Source organism: Entelurus aequoreus, linkage group LG14, assembly GCF_033978785.1.
Source record: "Entelurus aequoreus isolate RoL-2023_Sb linkage group LG14, RoL_Eaeq_v1.1, whole genome shotgun sequence".
Taxonomy (NCBI): Eukaryota; Metazoa; Chordata; class Actinopteri; order Syngnathiformes; family Syngnathidae; genus Entelurus; species Entelurus aequoreus.
In genome coordinates this window covers 30,462,743-30,485,291 of record NC_084744.1, presented here as the reverse complement: position 1 = coordinate 30,485,291, position 22,549 = coordinate 30,462,743, and the positions used below count along the sequence as shown (strand labels likewise).

At 39.7% G+C, this 22,549-nt stretch overlaps 1 protein-coding gene across 1 annotated transcript in view; it reads right to left on the bottom strand.

Moving 5' to 3' along the window:
- ephb3a (eph receptor B3a) overlaps positions 1-22,549 on the bottom strand; it is a 151,176-nt gene that overhangs the window by 34,959 nt on the left and 93,668 nt on the right. The window contains exons 7-12 of the mRNA XM_062069584.1: positions 22,294-22,450; positions 22,016-22,124; positions 21,745-21,797; positions 19,320-19,442; positions 14,489-14,736; positions 1-208 (exon numbers count right to left, since the gene is read on the bottom strand). The exon at positions 1-208 is cut by the window's left edge and continues 8 nt beyond it. Of these exons, the coding sequence (XP_061925568.1) occupies positions 1-208; positions 14,489-14,736; positions 19,320-19,442; positions 21,745-21,797; positions 22,016-22,124; positions 22,294-22,450 (898 nt within the window). The remainder of the gene's footprint in view (positions 209-14,488; positions 14,737-19,319; positions 19,443-21,744; positions 21,798-22,015; positions 22,125-22,293; positions 22,451-22,549) is intronic.

Here is a 22,549-nt window from a genome sequence, read left to right as displayed (position 1 = left end):
TCGTGTAAGTGGGATCAGCAGAAGTGTCATCCAGGAAGCGCGATAGTCCGAAGTCTGAGACCTTGCACACCAAGTTACTGTTGACCAGGATATTGCGAGCGGCGAGGTCTCTGTGGACATAGTTCATGTCCGACAGGTACTTCATTCCTGCTGCGATGCCGCGCAGCATCCCGACCAGTTGTGTCATCGTGAATCGGCCGTCGTTCAGCTGAGGGATGAAGAAGAGGTTCATTATTGGAGAGAAAAATTGGGAACTAATGATTCTTTGAAGGCCGATCTGTCACTGAGGCCACTTTATTATGATGCTGAACTGGGACTGTTGATACTTGCACTTGACCTTTTAAAGCATTTTATGCATGGGTAAATAATTCAACTCTTTACTGTCATACTAAATATAGTGAACCCTACAATAACCGATAAATACACGGGCTTTGTGTGGCCCATTTTAATATTTAATATCGCTTATGTATTTTTATTATTATTATTATTAGACACCTGAACCATACCCTAAACCAAATCACAATTTTGCATGTCTTCTATCACCTTATTGTCATGACGGGGGGGGGGTCGCAGCTTGCAGATTTGTTCTCCCGGGATGCAATCGGACTTTTTGGCTTGAAGGTAGGAACATTTTTAATTGTTCGCTATCAATAGGTACAAAACAAAAGGGCGTAGAACTTAGCGTATGATACAAAAACTAACACATAGGCAGAAACTATGGACATGAAACAAAACTTACTTGGCGGAGCATGAATCTATGGCATGAACGGAGCAAATACAGAGTAATGTCGCCAGGACGACTAACTGGCAAAACAGGCTTAAATAATAGTCTCTGATTAAAGCAGGTGCGTGAGTCAAACACATGAGACAGGTGAAACTAATCGGTCGTCATGGAAACTAAAACAAACAAGGGAGCGCAAACAGGAATGGAGTCTTAAACCGAAAATAACAAAAATACATGATCCAGACCACAGATCATGACACTTATTCTGTTTGGTGCTGTGTGAGAACCAATGTTCCCTCTAATTTTTAATGTGTGTGAGCAAACGCACAAACTCCCTGAGCATTCAGTGGAGCACATGTGAGCAACATCAGACGTGCACACTGTGGCCACACCAGCGTCACACCTGTCCCAAACCTGACATCATAACAATTTAAATGTTTTATTAAAATAATTTTCTGATATAAGTGATTTTGCCCTCTTACAGTGACAATAACAAAATTAAAGCTGCAAGCAGCGATGGACGGGACCGACTTTTAACGGCACATAAAATCCAAACCGGAGCAGTACTTAAAACTCTTTGGTCAACTTTTAATCAGAAGGGTTCAATCTCTCTCCTGTGCTACTTTGAAGCCGACACGACAAACGCACTCAGAGGAGATCATTTTTGAAAAAAGGTGATCGGTTTTTACAAAACTTTTGTTTTGAAGGGGTAATTGCAAACTTCCTGTTGATTTTTGCTGGGGGTTGTCAATATATGAAATCTAGGTCTAAGTGAGACCTACATACAGGTTTTTGTTTCATGTCTCTACGACATTCCTACTGGGAGTTACAGGCAGTTTTGTCAGTGTTTTCTTCCTAGGAGCAGTTGTGTCTGTGTTTTCTTCCTACGGGGCGTTAGAGCGCAATTTTGAGTTTTGGGGTCGGTTTTTTTATTAGATCGCAATTTTTGCCAGTCCTGATGTGTGTGTCCAGTTTGGTGAGTTTTGAAGCATGTTAAGGGGGTCAAATTACAGCTCAAAGAGGCAAAAGTGACTGTTTTTACTAAACTTTTGTTTTGAAGGGGGAATTGCCAACTTCCTGTTGATTTTTGCTGAAGGATGTCAATGTATGAAATCTAGGTCTAAGTCAGACCTACATATAGGTTTTTGTTTCGTGTCTCTACGACATTCCTACCGGAAGTTACAAGCAGTTTTGTCTGTGTTTTCTTCCTAGGGGGCGCTAAAGCGCAATTTTGAGATTTGGGGTTTGGTTTTTTGATTAAATCGCAATTTTCGCCAGTCCTGATGTGTGTGTCAAATTTGGTGAGTTTTGAAGCATGTTAAGGGGGTCAAATTACAGCTCAGAGGCGGCGGTATAATAATAAAGAAAGAAAGAATAAAACCTTACAATTACAATAGGGTCCTCTGTCCCAAAGGGACATTCGGTACCTAATAAAGAATAGTGAACAACAGGCTGAATAAGTGTACGTTATATGAGGCATAAATAACCAACTGGTATGTTAACGTAACATATTATGGTAAGAGTCATTCAAATAACTATAACATATAGAACATGCTATACGTTTACCAAACAATCTGTCACTCCTAATCGCTAAATCCCATGAAATCTTATACGTCTAGTCTCTTACGTGAATGAGCTAAATAATATTATTTGATATTTTACGGTAATGTGTTAATAATTTCACACATAAGTCGCTCCTGAGTAGTCGGAAAAATACGGTATTTGTGTTTGTATCCAAACCAAACAAACGGTTTAGTAATTGATGGACTCAATTAAATTAGGATTTTTTTTAACTAACTTACTGGACACACAAATTTCGATCTAATAAAAAAAAACAACCCCAAAACTCAAAATTGTGCTCTAGCGCCCCCTAGGAATAAAACACAGGCAAAACTGCTCCTAGGAAGAAAACTGACAAAACTGCCAGTAACTTCCAGTAGGAATGTCGTAGAGACATGAAACAAAAACCTCTATGTAGGTCTCACTTAGACCTACATGTCCTTCCCTGACAACCCCCAGCAAAAATCCACAGGAAGTTTGCAATTCCCCCTTCAAAATCTGCGACTTATACTCAAGAGCGACTTACGTGTGACATTATTAACACATTACCTTAAAATATCAAATAATATTATTTAGCTCATTCACGTAAGAGACTAGACGTATAAGATTTCATGGGATTTAGCGATTAGGAGTGACAGATTGTTTGGTAAACGTATAGCATGTTCTATACGTTATAGTTATTTGAATGACTCTTACCATAATATGTTACGTTAACATACCAGGCACGTTCTCAGTTGGTTATTTATGCCTCATATAACGTACACTTATTCAGCCTGTTGTTCACTATTCTTTATTAGGGACCGAATGTCCCTTTGGGACAGAGGACCCTATTGTAATTGTAAGGTTTTATTCTTTCTTTCTTTATCATTATACTGCTGCCTCTGAGCTGTAATTTGACCCCCTTAACATGCCTCAAAACTCACCAAATTTGACACACACATTAGGACTGGTTAAAATTGAGATTTAATCAAAAAACCAAACCCCAAAACCCAAAATTGCGCTCTAGCGACCCCTAGGAAGAAAACACAGACAAAACTGCCTGTAACTTCCAGTGGGAATGTCATAGAGACATGAAACAAAAACCTCTATGTAGGTCTCACTTAGACCTAGATTTCATACACTGACATCCTTTAGCAAAAATCAACAGGAAGTTTGCAATTCCCCCTTCAAAACAAAAGTTTTGTAAAAACAGTCATCTTTGCCTCTTTGAACTGTAATTTGACCCCCTTAAAATGCTTCAAAACTCACCAAACTGGACACACACATCAGGACTGGCAACAATTGAGATCTAATAAAAAAAAAACACCCTAAAACTCAAAGTTGCGCTCTAGCGCCCCCTAGGAATAAAACACAGACAAAACTGCTCCTAGGAAGAAAACACTGACAAAACTGCCTGTAACTTCCAGTAGGAATGTCGTAGAGACATGAAACAAAAACCTCTATGTAGGTCTCACTTAGACCTAGATTTCATACACTGATATCCTTCAGCAAAAATCAACAGGAAGTTTGCAATTCCCCCTTCAAAACAAAATTTTGTAAAAACAGTCATCTTTGCCTCTTTGAGCTGTAATTTGAGCCCCTTAACATGCTTCAAAACTCACTAAACTGGACACACACATCAGGACTGGCAAAAATTGAGATCTAATAAAAAAACCAAACCCCAAAACTCAAAATTGCGCTCTAGTGCCCCCTAGGAATAAAACACTGACAAAACTGCTCCTAGGAAGAAAACACTGACAAAACTGCCTGTAACTTCCAGTAGGAATGCCATAGAGACATGAAACAAAAACCTCTATGTAGGTCTCACTTTGACCTAGATTTCCTTCCCTGACAACCCCCAGCAAAAATCAACAGGAAGTTTGCAATCCCCCCTTCAAAACAAAATATTTGTAAAAACCGGTCACCTTTTTTCAAACATTATCTATTAGCATTTCTGTTTAAAATGCACAACTTTCCAAACGAGCCTCCAGAACTACAGAGTCCTTTTGAGTCACACTCTTGTGACCGGGAGAGGACACGCACGTTGTTTTTTCATGGCTGGACAGCTGACTCAGCACACTGGCCGCCGGAAGGAGCATGCAGTTTACATCATTTGCCGTGTATATGAAACCCCTTTTTCCATCTCCATAAAACTAGGGCATGTTTTAACAATCGTATTAATGTCTATTTTTATGAATGTTGATGCATTTAGGAATATAGAAACATGCGGCATTTTGTGCCGACCCTAATACAAATTTATTGAGCCTTTTTACCAGTCATTTTTAATGAGTAATGACCACACACACATTTAAAGGTGAATTTGATGCTGTGTTTACACGCCGTTTAATGCGCTGCGGGTGATTAATTATACAGCCTTGCAATTGATGGCGGTGCATTTGGCTGTAATAAATGTTTGCTGGCCCCCTCAGCTATAGCGCAAAGCAGGAATAGTAAAATCACACGTCTGCCGCAGCAAATATGGATCACCTCATTACACGTTAGGGGCCAGATCTACTAAAGGTTTATGTGTATTAAAACACGTGCAAAGCTGATCTACTATGCCTGTGCACAGAGGATTGTGTCTTTTAAATGAGCAATATAGCGTGTCTGTGTTCATGAATATGCATAATATAAACTGATCATCAGAACACTCACGATAACGGGAGGAGAAAATGCAAATGCACTATTTACAGAGGTGGGTAGAGTAGCCAGAAATTGTACTAAAGTAAGAGTACTGTTACTTTAGAGCAGGGGTCACCAACCTTTTTGAAACCAAGAGCTACTTCTTGGGTACTGATTAATGCGAAGGGCTACCAGTTTGATACACACTTAAATAAATTGCTAGGAATAGCCAATTTGCTCAATTTACCTTTAACTCTATGTTATTATTAATAATTAATGATATTTACACTTAATTGAACGGTTTAAAAGAGGAGAAAACACGAAAAAAAATGACAATTAAATTTTGAAACATAGTTTATCTTCAATTTCGACTCTTTAAAATTCAAAATTCAACCGAAAAAAAGAAGAGAAAAACTAGCTAATTCGAATCTTTTTGAAAAAATTAAAAAAATACTTTATGGAACATCATTAGTAATTTTTCCTGATTAAGATTAATTTTAAAATTTTGATGACATGTTTTAAATAGGTTAACATCCAATCTGCACTTTGTTAGAATATATAACAAATTGGACCAAGCTATATTTCTAACAAATCATTATTTCTTCTAGATTTTCCAGAACAAAAAATTTAAAATAAATTCAAAATACTTTGAAATAAGATTTAAATTTGATTCTACAGATTTTCTAGATTTGCCAGAATATTTTTTTTGAATTTTAATCATAATAAGTTTGAAGAAATATTTCACAAATATTCTTTGTCGAAAAAACAGAAGCTAAAATGAAGAATTACATTAAAATGTAATTATTATTCTTTACAATAAAAGAAATAAATTTACTTGAACATTGATTTAAATTGTCAGGAAAGAAGAGGAAGGAATTTAAAAGGTAAAAAGGTATATGTGTTTAAAAATCCTAAAATAATTTTTAAGGTTGTATTTTTCTCTAAAATTGTCTTTCTGAAAGTTATAAGAAGCAAAGTAAAACAATTAATGAATTTATTTAAACAAGTGAAGACCAAGTCTTTAAAATATTTTCTTGGATTTTCAAATTCTATTTGAGTTTTGTCCCTCATAGAATTAAAAATGTCGAGCAAAGCGAGACCAGCTTGCTAGTAAAAATAGAGGCAGCTCACTGGTAAGTGCTGCTATTTGAGCTATTTTTAGAACAGGCCAGCGGGCGACTCATCTGGTCCTTACGGGCTACCTGGTGCCCGCGGGCACCGCGTTGGTGACCCCTGCTTTAGAGGTTTATTACTCAAGTAAAAGTGAGGAATAGTCACCCAAATATTTACTTGAGTAAAAGTAAAAAGTATGTTGTGAAAAAACTACTCAAGTACTGAGTAACTGATGAGTAACCTGTTCGTTTAATGATGACGGCAACAAATAATGCACAAAAACATAAAAATAGCGATGAGCAAATTCAGAGCCAGGAATATCTCTTAAGCAACTAAAAAAATAATATATATTAAATAATAATACATTAACATAAGAAAAATTAAGGCAAATTGAGCCACAATAACTTAACAGCACCATAGGCTCAGTAGGCAGAGATTACAAAGGAAAATAACAAGTTAGCCTTTACGCAAACCATAAACTGATAGGTGTGGGCTGCACCTGGGAACACACTGTACACTTCTGATTGGTGTTTGTATGCATGCGTGAGTGTGTGTGTGTGTGTGTGTCTATGAGCCTGCAGTGCGTTAATAAATGTCCCCACACGATGTACATTTGACAGTGATTCATAGCAGGGAAGCTAGCATCAGCCTACGGTGACAGCCAAAATATCTACTAACGTTACTTACCGCGATGCGCTTCCTCAAATTTGACGTTGAGTTCATGTAAGCTTAAGCTTGTTGTTTTGCCGCTGAAACGTCATGTGCAGTTAATCATGTGACCGCCTGGCTCTGTTTGATTGGTGAAACGGCGTCAAACGTCACCAGCGACTGCGTTTGATCGGTGAAACGCAGGCATGCGATAGATCCTACTTTGAAGGTCTGTCTGACAAACTAAAACAAACAAAGCGTGCATTAACAGATGGATAAAAATCAGTAGCGAGTAGCGAGCTGAATGTAGATAAATGGAGCGCAGTAAAAGTAGCGTTTCTTCTCGATAAATATACTCAAGTAAAAGTAAAAGTATGTTGCATTAAAACTACTCTTAGAAGTACAATTTATCCCAAAAGTTACTCAAGTAATGGAGTAAATGTAGCGTGTTACTACCTACCTCTGACTATTTATCACACGCAGTGTGATTTATCAAGACTAAGGCCCTGTCTACATTAACCTCTAAAGGCCTTAGTGGCCACATGCGTGGACAGCACCTTTTAGCTCTTATTTCCAAAATGGTGTACACTACTGAATTAGGGTCTTATGCCGACATATGGACACTTATACTGCCATCTGGAGATGATATGAGTAGAAAAAACTGTATTTAGTTAAGATAATAATGAGTCATATATTGGAATATGGAATCCATTATTAGGGTCCGCACAGGACCATTGTCAAAGGAATCCCAAAGGGAGTCCTTTTGCAATGGGACGAAAGGACACTATTGAAATTGTAAGGTTTTATTATTATTCTTTATTATTATTATTCCGCAGCTTTGCGCACTACTTTGCCCCCCTTAACATGCTTCAAAACTCAGCAAATTTGACACACAAATAGAAAAACGTGACCCAAAAACTTTAGTAAAAAAACCTAACCCTAAAAATCAAAATTGCGCTCTAGCGCAAGAAAACTGCCTGTAACTCCCAGTACGAATGTCGTAGAGACATGAAACAAAAACCTCTATGTAGGTCTCACTTAGACCTACTTTTTATTAATTAATTTCTTCGGGCAAAAATCAACAGGAAGTTGGCAATTTCCCCTTCAAGACAAAAAACACTCATTTTTGCATCTTTGAGCTGTAATTTGACCCCCTTAAAATACTTCAAAACTCACCTAACTTTTCACACACATCAGGACTGGTGGAAATTGCGATCTAAAAAAAAAAACGAACCCCAAAACTGCTCCTCAGAGGAAAACTCAGACAACACTGCTTGTCTTAGAGACATGAAACAAATACCTCTATGTAGGTCTCACCTAGACCTACATTTCATAGATTGACATCCTTCAGCAAAAATCAACAGGAAGTTTGCAATCCCTCCTTCAAAACAAAATTTTTGTTAAAACCGGTCACCAAACATCAAACATTATCTCCTCTGAGCGCGTTTGTCGTTTCGGCTTCAAACTACTACAGGAGAGAGACTGAACCCTTCTGATTAAAAGTTGACGACGGCGTTTTGGAAGGTGCTACCGTTTTGATTTTACGAGCCTTCAAAGACCCGCTGCGCTGATGCTGCTCCGCTGCCGCAGCACCTAGGAAAAAAACACAGACAACACTTCCTCTAACTCCCAGTACGAATATCCTACAGACATAAAACAAAAACTTCTATGTAGGTCTGACTTAAAGCTAGATTTCCTACACTGACATCCTTCAGCAAAAATCAACAGGAAGTTGGCAATCACCCCTTCAAAACAAAAGTTTCATAAAAACACTCATTTTTGCCTCTTTGAGCTGTAATTTGACCGCCTTAAAATACTTCAAAACTCACCAAACTTTTTACACACATCAGGACTGGTGGAAATTGTGATGTAATTAGGACTAGCACCTGCCAAAATGCGGACCCGACCAACGCTGCTTGCAGCTTTAATTTAAAATGTGTTTCAACTATTAAATGAACCTAAAATATTACTTATTTTATCTGTTGTCAAGCTTATGAGATGCGATGCAAGTGTAAGCCACTGTGACACTGTTGTTCATTTTTTGAATGTTTTTATTTTATTTTTTATAAATGGCTGTGATAATAATGTAAATGAGGGATTTCTAATCACTGCTATGTTGGAATTCTTATCGTGTGAATGCTGAAAGGCATTCACACATATGGTTTTCTACACCAAAATGCATCTATTTATTATTCAACGTGTTCTCCAGATTTTTGGGGTGTTCCACCTTCCACATTTTTCATCCGATTTAAACCGTTCCAACTTCAAACTATTCAGCCTATTCGGGAATCGCGGGCTTTCCCTCGACAAATTCCAAATATTCCCTGGTTTCCCAGAATTCCAGGTTTTCCGGGACGGACAAGCGGTAGAAAATGGATGGATGGATGTATTTTTCCCATTCAAATTAATTGGCCATTTTTCAAACTTTCACCATTTCCACATTTTTCAACCTATTCAAACCATTCCACCTTCAACACATTCCACCATTCAGGAAATCCAAACTATAATTTTTCCAAGTTGAAAAAAATTCCAGGATTTTCCAAAGCCCTATTTCTACCCTTTTTTCTGGCTACTACTCCTTCCACATTTTTCAACGCATTTCAATTGTTCCACCATCAAAACATTTCTCTTAATCGGGACAAAAAACAACGTTGTTTTTTTAACTGGAAAAATTCCCGGTTTTCCCGAAATTCCCGAAATTCCGTAATACCATTTCTCAATTCGACATGTTACTACTTCAACATTTCTTGACCGATTTTAAAAATGTCAACACCAACCATTTCAACTCATTCAGACCAGTCAAGTTTTTTTTTACCATTTTCAAAAAACTTCCCGCTTTTCCCTAAATTCCAAATTTTTCTGAAATTCCCATTGAAATCAATGGGACATTCTTCAAAGTTGCACAATTCTCACATTTTTCATCTGATTTAAACCGTTCCAACTTCAAAATATTCAGCCTGTTCAGGAATTGTGTGCTCTACTTCAACAATTCTAAAAAAAATTCCCGTATTTCTCATAATTCCTTTTTGTTTTTTGCATTTTCTCCATTCAAAATGAATTGGCCATTTTTCAAACTTCCACAATCCCCACATTCTTCAACTGATTCAAACCATTCCACCTTCAACACATTCAACTCATCCTGGCCATTCAAACTACCATTTTTCCAAATTCAACACATTTCCAGGAATTCCTGTTTTTTGGTAACCTATTTCCACCCTTCTTAAGTTCGACTACTCCTTTCATATTTTTCTACCCATTTCTACCGTTCCACACTCCTCATATTCAGGACAAAAACAAAGTTGGTTAAGGAACTAGAAAAATAGAAATTCTAGGAATTTCTCAATTAAAAACTGTTACTAATTCAACATTTCTTGACCGATTTAAACAATTCCAACACCGACCAATTCAGCTCATTCAGGACATTCATGCTACTAATCATTTTGAAAAAAATCCCGCTTTTGCCAAAATTCCCACATTTCCAGGAAGTTACCATTGAAATGAATGGGACATTTTTCCAAGTTGCACAATTCCCACATTTTTCAACCTATTCAAACCATTCCAACATCAACCACTTCCCCAAAGTGGGCCGGCTCAGGGTGGAGGACAGAGTAAAACAACTTGCACTGAGCCTGGTCTATAAAATCCGCTACACCTCCCTGATACCGAAGTACATGTCAAACTACTTCCTTAACCGCCAAAACCACAACACCAGGGGGAGCTCCACTAACCACGTTAAACCCAGATTCCGATCTAACAAAGGTCTTAACTCATTCTCCTTCTATGCCACATCAATATGGAATGCACTCCCAACAGGTGTAAAAGAAAGGGCATCTCTATCCTCCTTCAAAACCGCACTAAAAGAACACTTGCAGGCAACTTCAACCCCAAACTAACACCCCCCCCTTCCACATCCCACCTCCCCGGATTGTAAATAATCAAATGTAAATAATCAAATGTAGATACTGGTTATTATGCTTTCTGATACCTCTCTCTCTGTCCCCTACTTGCTGTACATATCCTACCAAGTCAGTCCTACACTGTTCCAATGTCCATTTCTCTGATGATGCAATTGTTGATGACTGAAGTGTTGATACCAACCAAACCTAACCCCCCCCACATCCCACACCCCGGATTGTAAATAATGTAAATAATTTGTTGTATATACTCTGATGATTATCTTGTGTGATGACTGTATTATGATGATAGTATATATCTGTATCATGAAACAGGGTTTGGTTTTGGAATTGGAATTGTATTATTATGGTATTATTGTGTATTATACGAGGTATCGGACACTTCGGTCTACTTAGCCGCATCCTCGCTCATCCATGCGAACTGGACACTGGCCGAGAGTTGGTAGGAGGGCGAGGGTGGAGTCGGCTCTCTTGGTTGCTTTGTTGGGTCCGCTCCTGTCTCTCTGGCCATGCTCCCCCCAACCCCAGCAGACGATGGCGTGGAACACCACAGAGGCCACCACAGTGTATATGTTTTGTTTTTGTTTTTTTGTTGTTGTTTTACTTTTGCGGCTGGTTTCATCAGCTCTGCTTTTTTAATGTCTTTGTCCTTTGTGTTCTTTGATATTTCTGTCTTACACACATGTTTATGCGTGCTATGGTTATGAGTTTTTTTTCCCTTGGCCTCAGTCTGGACCCCCTCTCCAGGGGCCCAGGCTTAGACTGATTTTTTTTTTCCACCCCAGTGTCTACCTGTTTCTCACCTTTTTTGTAAGGGGCGGCGGAAGTTGGCAGACCCGTCAGCGATCCTGTTCTGTCTCCCTGTAATGTTTGTCTGCTCTGGAATGGGATTGTGCTGAAAATCTTAATTTCCCCGAATGGATTATTAAAGTATTGCTGATTCTGATTCTGATTATTTTGTTGGAATGATTAATTTTTAAAAATAAATTAAAAAAAACATGTAGAAAATAAGTCATAACATTCAAGATTCAAGATGATTTATTGTCAACTCTTAACATGCACAAGACACATAAGAACTGAAAAGTAAATTTTTGGCACAGTCCCACTAAGAGCAGACATACGTTACAGGGAGACAAGACGAGACCGCCAACGGAGCAGCAATTTTTTCTGCCCCCCTCCGACCTCCCTCCACCCACCCCAAAAAACGGTTCCAGACCTCGGGGAGCGGTCTGGAACCGAGCGGTCTGGAACCGCTCCCCTAGCACCCCCCTCCTTGAGGGGGGTGCTAGGGCTGGGAACTCTTCAGGTGGGGTGGCTCAGCATCGTCACGCCAAGCCACAGCCTCTAGCACGACCGCCACCACCAGTTCTTCGGCCTGCCAAGCCACAGCCTCCAGCACAGCCGCCACCACCAGTCTTTCGGCCAGCTAAGCCGCAACCTCCGGTCCGGGCACCACCACCAGTCTTTCGACCTGCTAAGCCGCAACCTCTGGTTCGGCCACCACCACCGGTCTTTCGGCCTGCCAAGCCGCAACCCCCAGCTAGGCCACCTCCACCTGCACCACGGCTAGCTGCTCCAAGGCTAACACCTGTCGCTACTCCAAAGCTATCACCATGACCTGCACCACTGCTAGCACCAGCGCCAAGGCTAGCACCTACGCCACGGCTAGTTGCACGCCCTGCTCCAAGGCTAGCACCAGCGCCAAGGCTAGCACCTATGCCACGGCTAGCTCTACGCCCTGCTCCAAGGCTAGCACCAGCAGCACCACGCCAAGTTCCACGACAGGTCCCAGTTCCTGCACCACGCCAAGTTCCAGTCGCAGCTCCACGCCAGGTGCCACCAGTCGCAGTTCCACGCCAAGTGCCACCAGTCGCAGCTCCATGACGCCAAGTGCCACCAGTCGCAGCTCCACGATGCCAAGTGCCACCAGTCGCAGCTCCACGATGCCAATTGCCGCTAGTCGCAGCTCCACGACGCCAAGTGCCGCCAGTCACAGCTCCACGACGCCAAGTGCCGCCAGTCGCAGATCCACGACGCCACGACCCAAGCCAAGACCAAGATCCATGCCAAGACCAAGACCCAAGCCAAGACCCGCCACAGCAAGCTTTGCCGCCCGACGCGCCACGCCAAGTTTCGCCGCCCGATACTCCACGCCACGCTTTGCCGGCCAACGCTCCACGCCAAGCTTCGCCGCCCGACGCGCCACGCCAAGCTTCGCCGCCTGCTTCGTCTGCTGCACCCGCACCTGTTTCATCTGCTGCTTCCACGCCTGCCACGATGACGACGCGCCTGCCTCCTCGTCGGCCACGGATGTGGCCACTACCTGGTCGTCCGCCACGCCAAGTGCGCCCACCTCCTCGTCGGCCACGGATGTGGCCGTTCCCGGGTCGTCCGCCTCGCCTGCTGCAGCGGCGTTCCACTCGCCGCCGCCACATGACTATGCCTCGGTGGATTCGGGGCCACTTGGTCTGGCAACCCAGCGCCATGTCCCCCTCCCGCCCTCTCGCCCTCCCATAACTCTTGATCTTGCTATGTTTTTTGTTTTTTTTTGGACATCTGGTATCTGTCCTTAAGGGAGGGGCTCTGTCTTTGTTTTGTCACCATAGCAACCCATTATTTTTCACCTGTCATGTCACGCACCTGTTTCACGTTTTGAGTCACGCACCTGTTTTCACTAATCATGTCACTATTATTTAAGCCCATTGTTGCCAGGAAGTCAGGCTGGCGACATCACACTCTCTACACACCCTTATGATCCATGCTGCTCCTTTTCATGCCCTTTTCTCGTCCAAGTAAGTTTTCTTTATTCATGCCATAGTTTGCAAGTTTTGTTTTTGTCCATAGTTCTGACTTTGTGCGAGTTTTTGTTTTTATAGCCAAGTTTTGTACTTCCGCCCTTGTGCGCGCCTTTTGTTTATTCCTTTTTTGAGTGTTAAAATTAAACATGTATTCAACTTCACGCCATGTCCGGTCCAAATCATTTGCACCACGGGAGAACAAACCACGCCAAAGTCCAAGTCTTGACAAGCATAACATGACCTCTTTAAATAAGGCAGTCTGCACCAGTTATCAGTCTTAGTAGTTCACACAACACACCCACTAACAGTACAAGCAATTTTCCAGTTTGCTCATGTTCTTTAGCACGTTGTATTTGGATATTAGTAGATCAGGCACTAAAATTATTCCAACAAAAAGGTTCAACTTACAAATAGAAGTGCTGACATGAAGCTAAAGAATCTCAAATTTACCCCTCGGCAGAGCACATGCAAGTGGAGGTATGTAAATGTAAAAAATGGTAATTTCATGTCAGAAGGGCTGCGGTGACTCGCTAAAAGCATCAAGTAGCCTTGTTGAGCCTAACAGTCTCGTTCCTGGCGCAACCACGCAAAGAAAAGCCGTTGTAGTCCATGTGAACTGCATGTAATAGCCTGTAAATGTACTGTATGACGCCTCATTTCTCATCCTGTCTTTGTTCAGCACTTGTGTGGGCGGGGGTGGGATGAAGAGAAAACTCTGATCACTAATGTATGCTGTAGTCGCACAAAAGGCTCCGCAATACACTGAAGCGAGCCTCCAAACAAACGCGGCAGTTTTCCACCTGGAGTTTGTGCACTGAAAAGAGTGTCAGCATCAGTTAGGGGGGGAAAAAAAATAATAAAATAAATTAAAAAAAAAAAAAAAAGCTTTAGTTAGGACAGTCGAGCAGAGACACGACTGTCTCCAAATGTAATACTGCACATTTAATCTCTATCACTCAGCAAGTGAACGCCTCGGGGTGTTTTATGGAGCGTCAAATATTCCGATAAGCCAGGGGTGTCACGGGTGCGCGTCAGTGTGTGTTTTTTCTCTTAGCTTTGATACAAAGTGGGAGGTAATCTTTCGAGTCGGAGGGGATGCGGCGAGCAACCCCCCCCCCCGCCGGGCTTACCCTGAGGAAGGAATCAAGCGCGCCGTTCTCCATGAATTCTGTGATGATAAGGACGGGGCAGCTGCGTGTCAGCACACCCTCCAGCCGGATGACGTTGGGGTGGTCGAACTGGCCCATGATGGACGCCTCGGCAAGGAAGTCCCGCCTCTGGCGCTCTGTGTAGCCGGCTTTGAGGGTCTTGATGGCCACCACCATCTCCCGGCGGCTGGCCTGCTTCAGCCGCCCGCGACACACCTCGCCAAACTCACCTGGGGGTACGACAAGGGGTGTGGGCGAAAGGGCGGGGAGGGGAGGGGGTGAGGGTGGAGGCTTGAGTGAGCAGAGGGGAGAAAAGGAGGGGAAGTGCGTGGAGAGACTTTGGAAGTGCTGCTTTCAGTCGTGTCTGCTCGTGGTGCCCAAGACCAGACTTAAATCCAGGGTCAGCCCTAAGATCTGGAACACTCCGCCCCTCATGTTTTAAGTCTCGTCTTAAGACCCACTTTTATTCTTTGGTTTTTAACACTACGTGAGTTGTGTGGTCCTCTGTCCTCTGTTGTCCTCTGTGTTTTTTTAATTTATTTTTTTTTAATGCATTTTGATTTCTATTTACTGTTTTAATTGTTTTTTCCCTTTAAAATCGTTTTAATCATATTTATTTTATATTGTTTTTATATTGGTTCTATATTTATTTATTTGTTGTTTTTATTCATTCATTAGTGGAGATAAGGATAATATCTGATTATTGTTTTTAATATTGTTTTTAATATTATTATACGGCCCGGTGGAAATTTTAAAAAAAAGAAAAAAAAAAAAGTTTTTAATTAAATCAACATAAAAATACACAATATATACATTATATATCAATATAGATCAATACAGCCTGCAAGGAATACAGTCCGTAAGCACACATGATTGTATTTCTTAATGAAAAAACAAAATAAATTAATTTAAAAAAAATCCCCCCCCCCCCACCTCCCCCCTCCCCCGGTCAATGGGACACATTTTCAAGCGTTGACCGGTCCCAGCTACAAAAAGGTTGGGGGCCACTGGTTTAAATGTGCTATATAAATAAAGTGGATTGAATTGGATTGATTCAGATCAAGGGGGTCCAAACTTTTGGACTCGGGCCGCATTTTACAGTACAGGCCAAAAGTTTGCACACACCTTCTCCTCATTCAATGCGTTTTCTTTATTTTCATGACTATTTTACTTTATTTTAAATTGCCTTTCAAATGTCTATTCTAGGTGTTGGGTTTTATCAAATAAATTTCCCCCAAAAATGTGACTTATATATGTTTTTTTCCTTCTTTATTATGCATTTTCGGCAGGTGCGACTTATACTCCGGAGCGACTTATACTCTGAAAAATATGGTATTTACATTGTAGATTGTCACTGAAGGCATCAAAACTATGAATGAACATAACAAAAAAAGGTGAAATAACTGAAAACATGTTTTTATATTCTACTTTCTTCAAAATAGCCACCCTTTGCTCTGATTACTTTTTCACACACTCTAGGCATTCTCCCGATGAGCTTCAAGAATGGTTTTCACTTCACAGCTGTGCTTGAAGCTCATGGAGAGAATGCCAAGAGTGTGCAAAACAGTAATCAGAGCAAAGGGTGGCTATTTTGAAGAAAGTAGAATATAAAACATGTTTTCAGTTATTTCACCTTTTTTTGTTAAGTACATAACTCCACATGTGTTCATTCGTAGTTTTGATGCCTTCAGTGACAATCTACAATGTAAATAGTCATGAAAATAAAGAAAACACATTGAATGAGGAGAAAGTGGGTCCAAACTTTTGGCTTGTACTTTACATACCGTATTTTTCGGAGTATAAGTCGCTCCGGAGTATAAGTCGCACCGGCCGAAAATGCATAATAAAGAAGAAATGTGTTAATAATTTCACACATAAGTCGCTCCTGAGTATAAGTCGCACCCCCGGCCAAACTATGAGAAAAACTGCGACTTATAGTCCGAAAAATACGGTATATATATTATACAAATTATATTAATATAATGTATATTTAATTAACAATTAATGTAATTGTATATTAAGAGTACGTGTTTACGTCCGTGACGACCTCCTTAAAGTTTTGTAATCAATCAGAAATATCAAGCAGCTAAAATGCGCTAAACATGGATTAGTGTGGAGAGAGTGTTTTGCATTTTTCCCATCATGCATTGCAGAGAAATTTAAATGGATGTAATTTTCAATTATGTGTTGTAATTGGACATTTTTTGTAACATTCGCTAAGTTCAATGAGCAGGTCGTGTTATGCGTGAACATGTGCGTTGACTTTTTGGGTATATATATATATATATATATATATATATATATATATATATATATATATATATATATATATATATATATATATATATATATATATATATATATATATATACATATTAGGGCTGCAACTAACAACTAATATGATAATCGATTAATCTGTCGATTATTACTTTGATTAATCAATTAATAATCGGATAAAGAGACAAATTACATTTCTATCCTTTCCAGTATTTTATGGGGGAAAAAAACAGCATACTGGCAACATACTTATTTTGATTATTGTTTCTCAGCTGCTTGTGAATGTTGCAGTTTATAAATAAAGGTTTATTAAAAAAATAAAAAATAAATGAATATCAACTTTTACCTTGAATATCATTTTTTTCTTTGAAAACACATTTTTGTCTTGAAAATCAACTTTAACCTGAAAATCATTTTTTTTCTTGAAACATTTTTTTTTGTCTTGAAAACCAACTTTTACCTTGAAAATAATTGGTTGTCATGAAAATCAACTTTTACCTTGAAAATCATTTTTTGTCATTAAAATCAACTTTTACCTTGAAAATCATTTTTTGTCTTGAAAATCAACTTTTACCTTGAAAATCATTTTTTGTCGTGAAAATCAACTTTTACCTTGAAAATAATTGTTTGTCTTGAAAATCAACTTTTACCTTGAAAATAATTTTTTGTCTTGAAAATAATTTTTTGTCATTAAAATCAACTTTTACCTTGAAAATAATTTTTTGTCATTAAAATCAACTTTTACATATTAGGGCTGCAACTAACAACTAATTTGATAATCGATTAATCTGTCGATTATTACTTTGATTAATCGATTAATAATCGGATAAAAGAGACAAACTACATTTCTATCCTTTCCAGTATTTTATTGAAAAAACAGCATACTGGCACCATACTTATTTAGATTATTGTTTCTCAGCTGCTTGTAAATGTTGCAGTTTATAAATAAAGGTTTATTAAAAAAATAAAAAAATAAATAAAATGAAAATCAACTTTTACCTTGAAAATAATGTTTTTCTTTGAAAAAAATGTTTTGTCTTGAAAATCAACTTTTACCTTGAAAATCATTTTTTTCTTTGAAAACAAATTTTTGTCTTGAAAATCAACTTTAACCTGAAAATCATTTTTTGTCTTGAAACATTTTTTTTGTCTTGAAAATCAACTTTTACCTTGAAAATAATTGTGTCTTGAAAATCAACTTTTACCTTGAAAATAATTTTTTGTCTTGAAAATCAACTTTTACCTTGAAAATAATTTTTTGTCTTGAAAATCAACTTTTACCTTGAAAATAATTTTTTGTCTTGAAAATCAACTTTTACCTTGAAAATAATTTTTTGTTGTGAAAATCAACTTTCACCTTGAAAATCATTTTTTGTCTTGAAAATCAACTTTTACCTTGAAAATCATTTTTTGTCTTGAAAATAATTTTTTGTCATGAAAATCAACTTTTACCTTGAAAATAATTTTTTGTCATTAAAATCAACTTTTACCTTGAAAATAATTTTTTGTCATTAAAATCAACTTTTACATATTAGGGCTGCAACTAACAACTAATTTGATAATCGATTAATCTGTCGATTATTACTTCAATTAATCGATTAATAATCGGATAAAAGAGACAAACTACATTTCTATCCTTTCCAGTATTTTATTGAAAAAAAACCAGCATACTGGCACCATACTTATTTTGATTTTTGCTTCTCAGCTGCTTGTAAATGTTGCAGTTTATAAATAAAGGTTTATTAAAAAAAAAAAAAAAAAAAAGCTTCTGCGCATAACATAGATCCAACGAATCGATGACTAAATTAATCGCCAACTATTTTTATAATCGATTTTAATCGTTTTAATCGATTAGTTGTTGCAGCCCTAATACATATATACATATATATACAGTATATATATATATATATATATATTTACGCCATGCGTGGGAACGGTTGTGTGGATTGGATCATATATAAAAATGCCGTGCTGAGTACAATTTATCGTCATTAACATGAATTACTGACGTAATACAAGCTCACATATAAAATTAAGTTGGAATCAACCCATGGGCCAGATTTGCCATTTTCGTGACGTCTCGCAGGCAAAACTGAACACACTGGCGGGCCGCAGTTTGGACATCCCTGTTTTATTTAGAGCGTCTTACTGTGAGGTGAGGGGGGGGGCTCAAGGAGAGGAAACTGTGAGACGGGAGGTCAAAGGGCGAAGATGTCTGGGAGCGAGGGGGTGGCTGGCTGTGATCGAGTGTGCAATCGAGGAGTCGTGTAGGGACAAAGTGGACGGGTGAGGAAGCCGGGTGTTGCACGTGTGACGCCTGAGTGGTGCATTTGTTTACAACAGGAGAGAAGAGAAGACAGAAAGTAAAGACAGAGGAACGTCGATGCAGCATCTGAATCTAAAGCCCATTTTTTGACTTAAAGCTCTTCTCACAGAGCAACCCGAGGCCTTGACAGCACACTCCTGTTCAAATCAATCATTAATGAATGTGGCTTATTCCGGGTCCCCTCGGACAGAAAGCGGCCGGGCTCTTCACCTGCGCCGATGACTTCCTCAATCTTGATGCAGGAGATGTCTATCTCTTTGGCGAACTCGTGGATGGCGTCATTGGGGTCCTCGTAGGTGAAAGGGTCGATGTACACTTTTACTCCTGGAGAAACTGAAACGAAGATGAAAAAAAGAAAATCGATATCGAAGTATGTACACTGCAAAAAGTCAGTGTTCAAAAACAAGAAGAAAAAAAATACTAAAATGAAGGGTATTTTATTTGAACTAAGCAAAATTATCTACCAATAGAACAAGAAAATTCGGCTTGTCAAGACTTTCCAAAACAAGTAAAATTAAAGCTGCAAGCAGCGATGGACGGGACCGACTTTGAGGGCTCATAAAATCCAAACCGGAGCAGTAAATAAAACTCTTTCATCAACTTTTAATCAGAAGGGTTCAATTTCTCTCCTGTGCTAATTTGAAGCAGACAATAACGCGATAAACGCGCTCAGAGGAGATAATGTTTGAAAAAAGGTGACTGTTTTTACACAAATTGTGTTTTGAAGGGGGAATTGCAGACTTCCTGTTGATTTTTGCTGGGGGTTGTCAGTGTATGAAATATGGGTCTAAGTGAGACCTACATAGAGGTTGTTTTGTTTCATGTCTCTATGACATTCCTACTGGGAGTTACAGGCAGTTTTGTCTGTGTTTTCATCCTAGGGGGCGCTAGAGCGCAATTTTGAGTTTTGGGGTTTTTTTTTTTTATTAGATCGCAATTTTCGCCAGTCCTGATGTGTGTGTCCAATTTGGTGAGTTTTGAAGCATGTTAAGGGGGTCAAATTACAGCTCAAAGAGGCGGTGGTATAATAATAAAACGCTAAAAATACAATAGGGTCCTCTGTCCCAAAGGGACTCGGTCCCTAATTAAATCTGCAAGCAGCGATGGACGGGACCGACTTTGAGGGCTCATAAATTCCAAACCGGAGCAGTAATTAAAACTATTTCATCAACTTTTAATCAGAAGGGTTCAATCTCTCTCCTGTGCTAATTTGAGGCCGACACGACAAACGCGCTCAGAGGAGATAATGCTTGAAAAAAGGTGACTGTTTTTACACAAATTTTGTTTTGAAGGGGGAATTGCAAACTTCCTGTTGATTTTTGCTGGAGGTTGTCAGTGTATGAAATATAGGTCTAATTGAGACCTACATAGAGGGTTTTGTGTTTCATGTCTCTATGACATTCCTACTGGGAGTTACAGGCAGTTTTGTCTGTGTTTTCGTCCTAGGGGGCGCTAGAGTGCAATCTTGAGTTTTGGGGTTTGTTTTTTTTATTAGATCGCAATTTTCGCCAGTCCTGATGTGTGTGTCCAATTTGGTGAGTTTTGAAGCATGTTAAGGGGGTCAAATTACAGCTCAAAGAGGCGGCGGTATAATAATAAAACGCTAAAAATAAAATAGGGTCCTCTGTCCCAAAGGGACTCGGTCCCTAATTAAAGCTGCAAGCAGCGATGGACGGGACCGACTTTGAGGGCTCATAAAATCCAAACCGGAGCAGTAATTAAAACTATTTCATCAACTTTTAATCAGAAGGGTTCAATCTCTCTCCTGTGCTAATTTGAGGCCGACACGACAAACGCGCTCAGAGGAGATAATGCTTGAAAAAAGGTGACTGTTTTTACACAAATTTTGTTTTGAAGGGGGAATTGCAAACTTCCTGTTGATTTTTGCTGGAGGTTGTCAGTGTATGAAATATAGGTCTAAGTGAGACCTACATTGAGGGTTTTGTGTTTCATGTCTCTACGACATTCCTACTGGGAGTTACAGGCAGTTTTGTCTGTGTTTTCTTCCTAGGGGGCGCTAGAGTGCAATTTTGAGTTTTGGGGTTTGGTTTTATGATTAGATCGCAATTTTCGCCAGTCCTGATGTGTGTGTGTCCAATTTGGTGAGTTTTGAAGCATGTTAAGGGGGTCAAATTACAGCTCAAACTTGTCTTAGAGACATGAAACAAAAACCTCTATGTAGGTCTCACTTAGACCTACATTTCATATATTGACAACCCCCAGTAAAAATCAACAGGAAGTTTGCAATTCCCCCTTCAAAACAAAAGATTTGTAAAAGCCGGTCACCTTTTTTCAAACATTATCTCCTCTGAGCGTCGTGTCGGCTTCAAACTAGCACAGGAGAGAGATTGAACCCTTCTGATTAAAAGTTGACCAAAGAGTTTTAATTACTGCTCCGGTTTGGATTTGATGTGCCGTCAAAGTCGGTCCCGTCCATCGCTGCTTTAATTTTTTCTTGTTTTTGAGGGGAAAAAAAAGAACACAGCAAAACGTTGTCAAGATAGAATGGGGGCACTGTGCAAACACACAACGTCTTTCCTGCCTGGGTCAGGCGATTGCTTACGCCTCATTGAATCAGGTAGTTAACCGTACATGCATGACCAATTAAGTGCAGCTGCAGAACACATAGACTTACTGTACTGCTGCAGCTTCTCTGTGTACTCCAGCTCAGAGCCACTGCGCTGCTTCCTGTAAACAGTCACATTAACATAATCAGCCTTGACTTTTTCCAGGTATTTGTTTTATCGCAAATATCAGATAAATCCACTTAACTTCTTCCTCACAGAACTGCCGTTTGAAGGTTAAGTGTACGCTCACGCTATCATTGCATGTGACCACTTAACGAGCCGACGCTGATGAAACGCAATTTGTCCGTAATAAATTCAAAAAAAAAATCAAACACTTACTTGAGGCAGACAACAGCGATCACCACCAAAGCAACAATGACCACCAACCCTGCAGAGGCTGAGCCAATGATGAGAGGCAGCTGGTCCTGCACAGACTTCTGAGGGTCACCTGGACCAGATCACAACAAAGGCACAAATGAATAACAACCAAAGCGTGGCTGCGGGGGATTAGACAGTGTCGTGCACCACCTGGATAGCAGACGCCGTTAAATGGCCAGAGCTATAAAACTATAAAACCACAGCGGCGGATCGGCAGGGAGATAAACACAATTTCGTACTGTGCAGGTTGGTGCTGATGTCCATGGGGTTGCTGTAGCGCCCATATCCTGCAACGGTGCGCGCTCTGACCTGCACCACGTAGGGCGTAGCGGACCTTAGACCCTCCACCTTGGCCGAGCTGTGCTGGGATGTCACAGTGTGCGACATAGCCTGGCCCTAAAAGACAGAACAGCTTATGTTTACTGTTTACCAATCTACTGTATTGATATTTATTTATTCATTCATTGTTAGAGATGTCCGATATATCGGCCGATA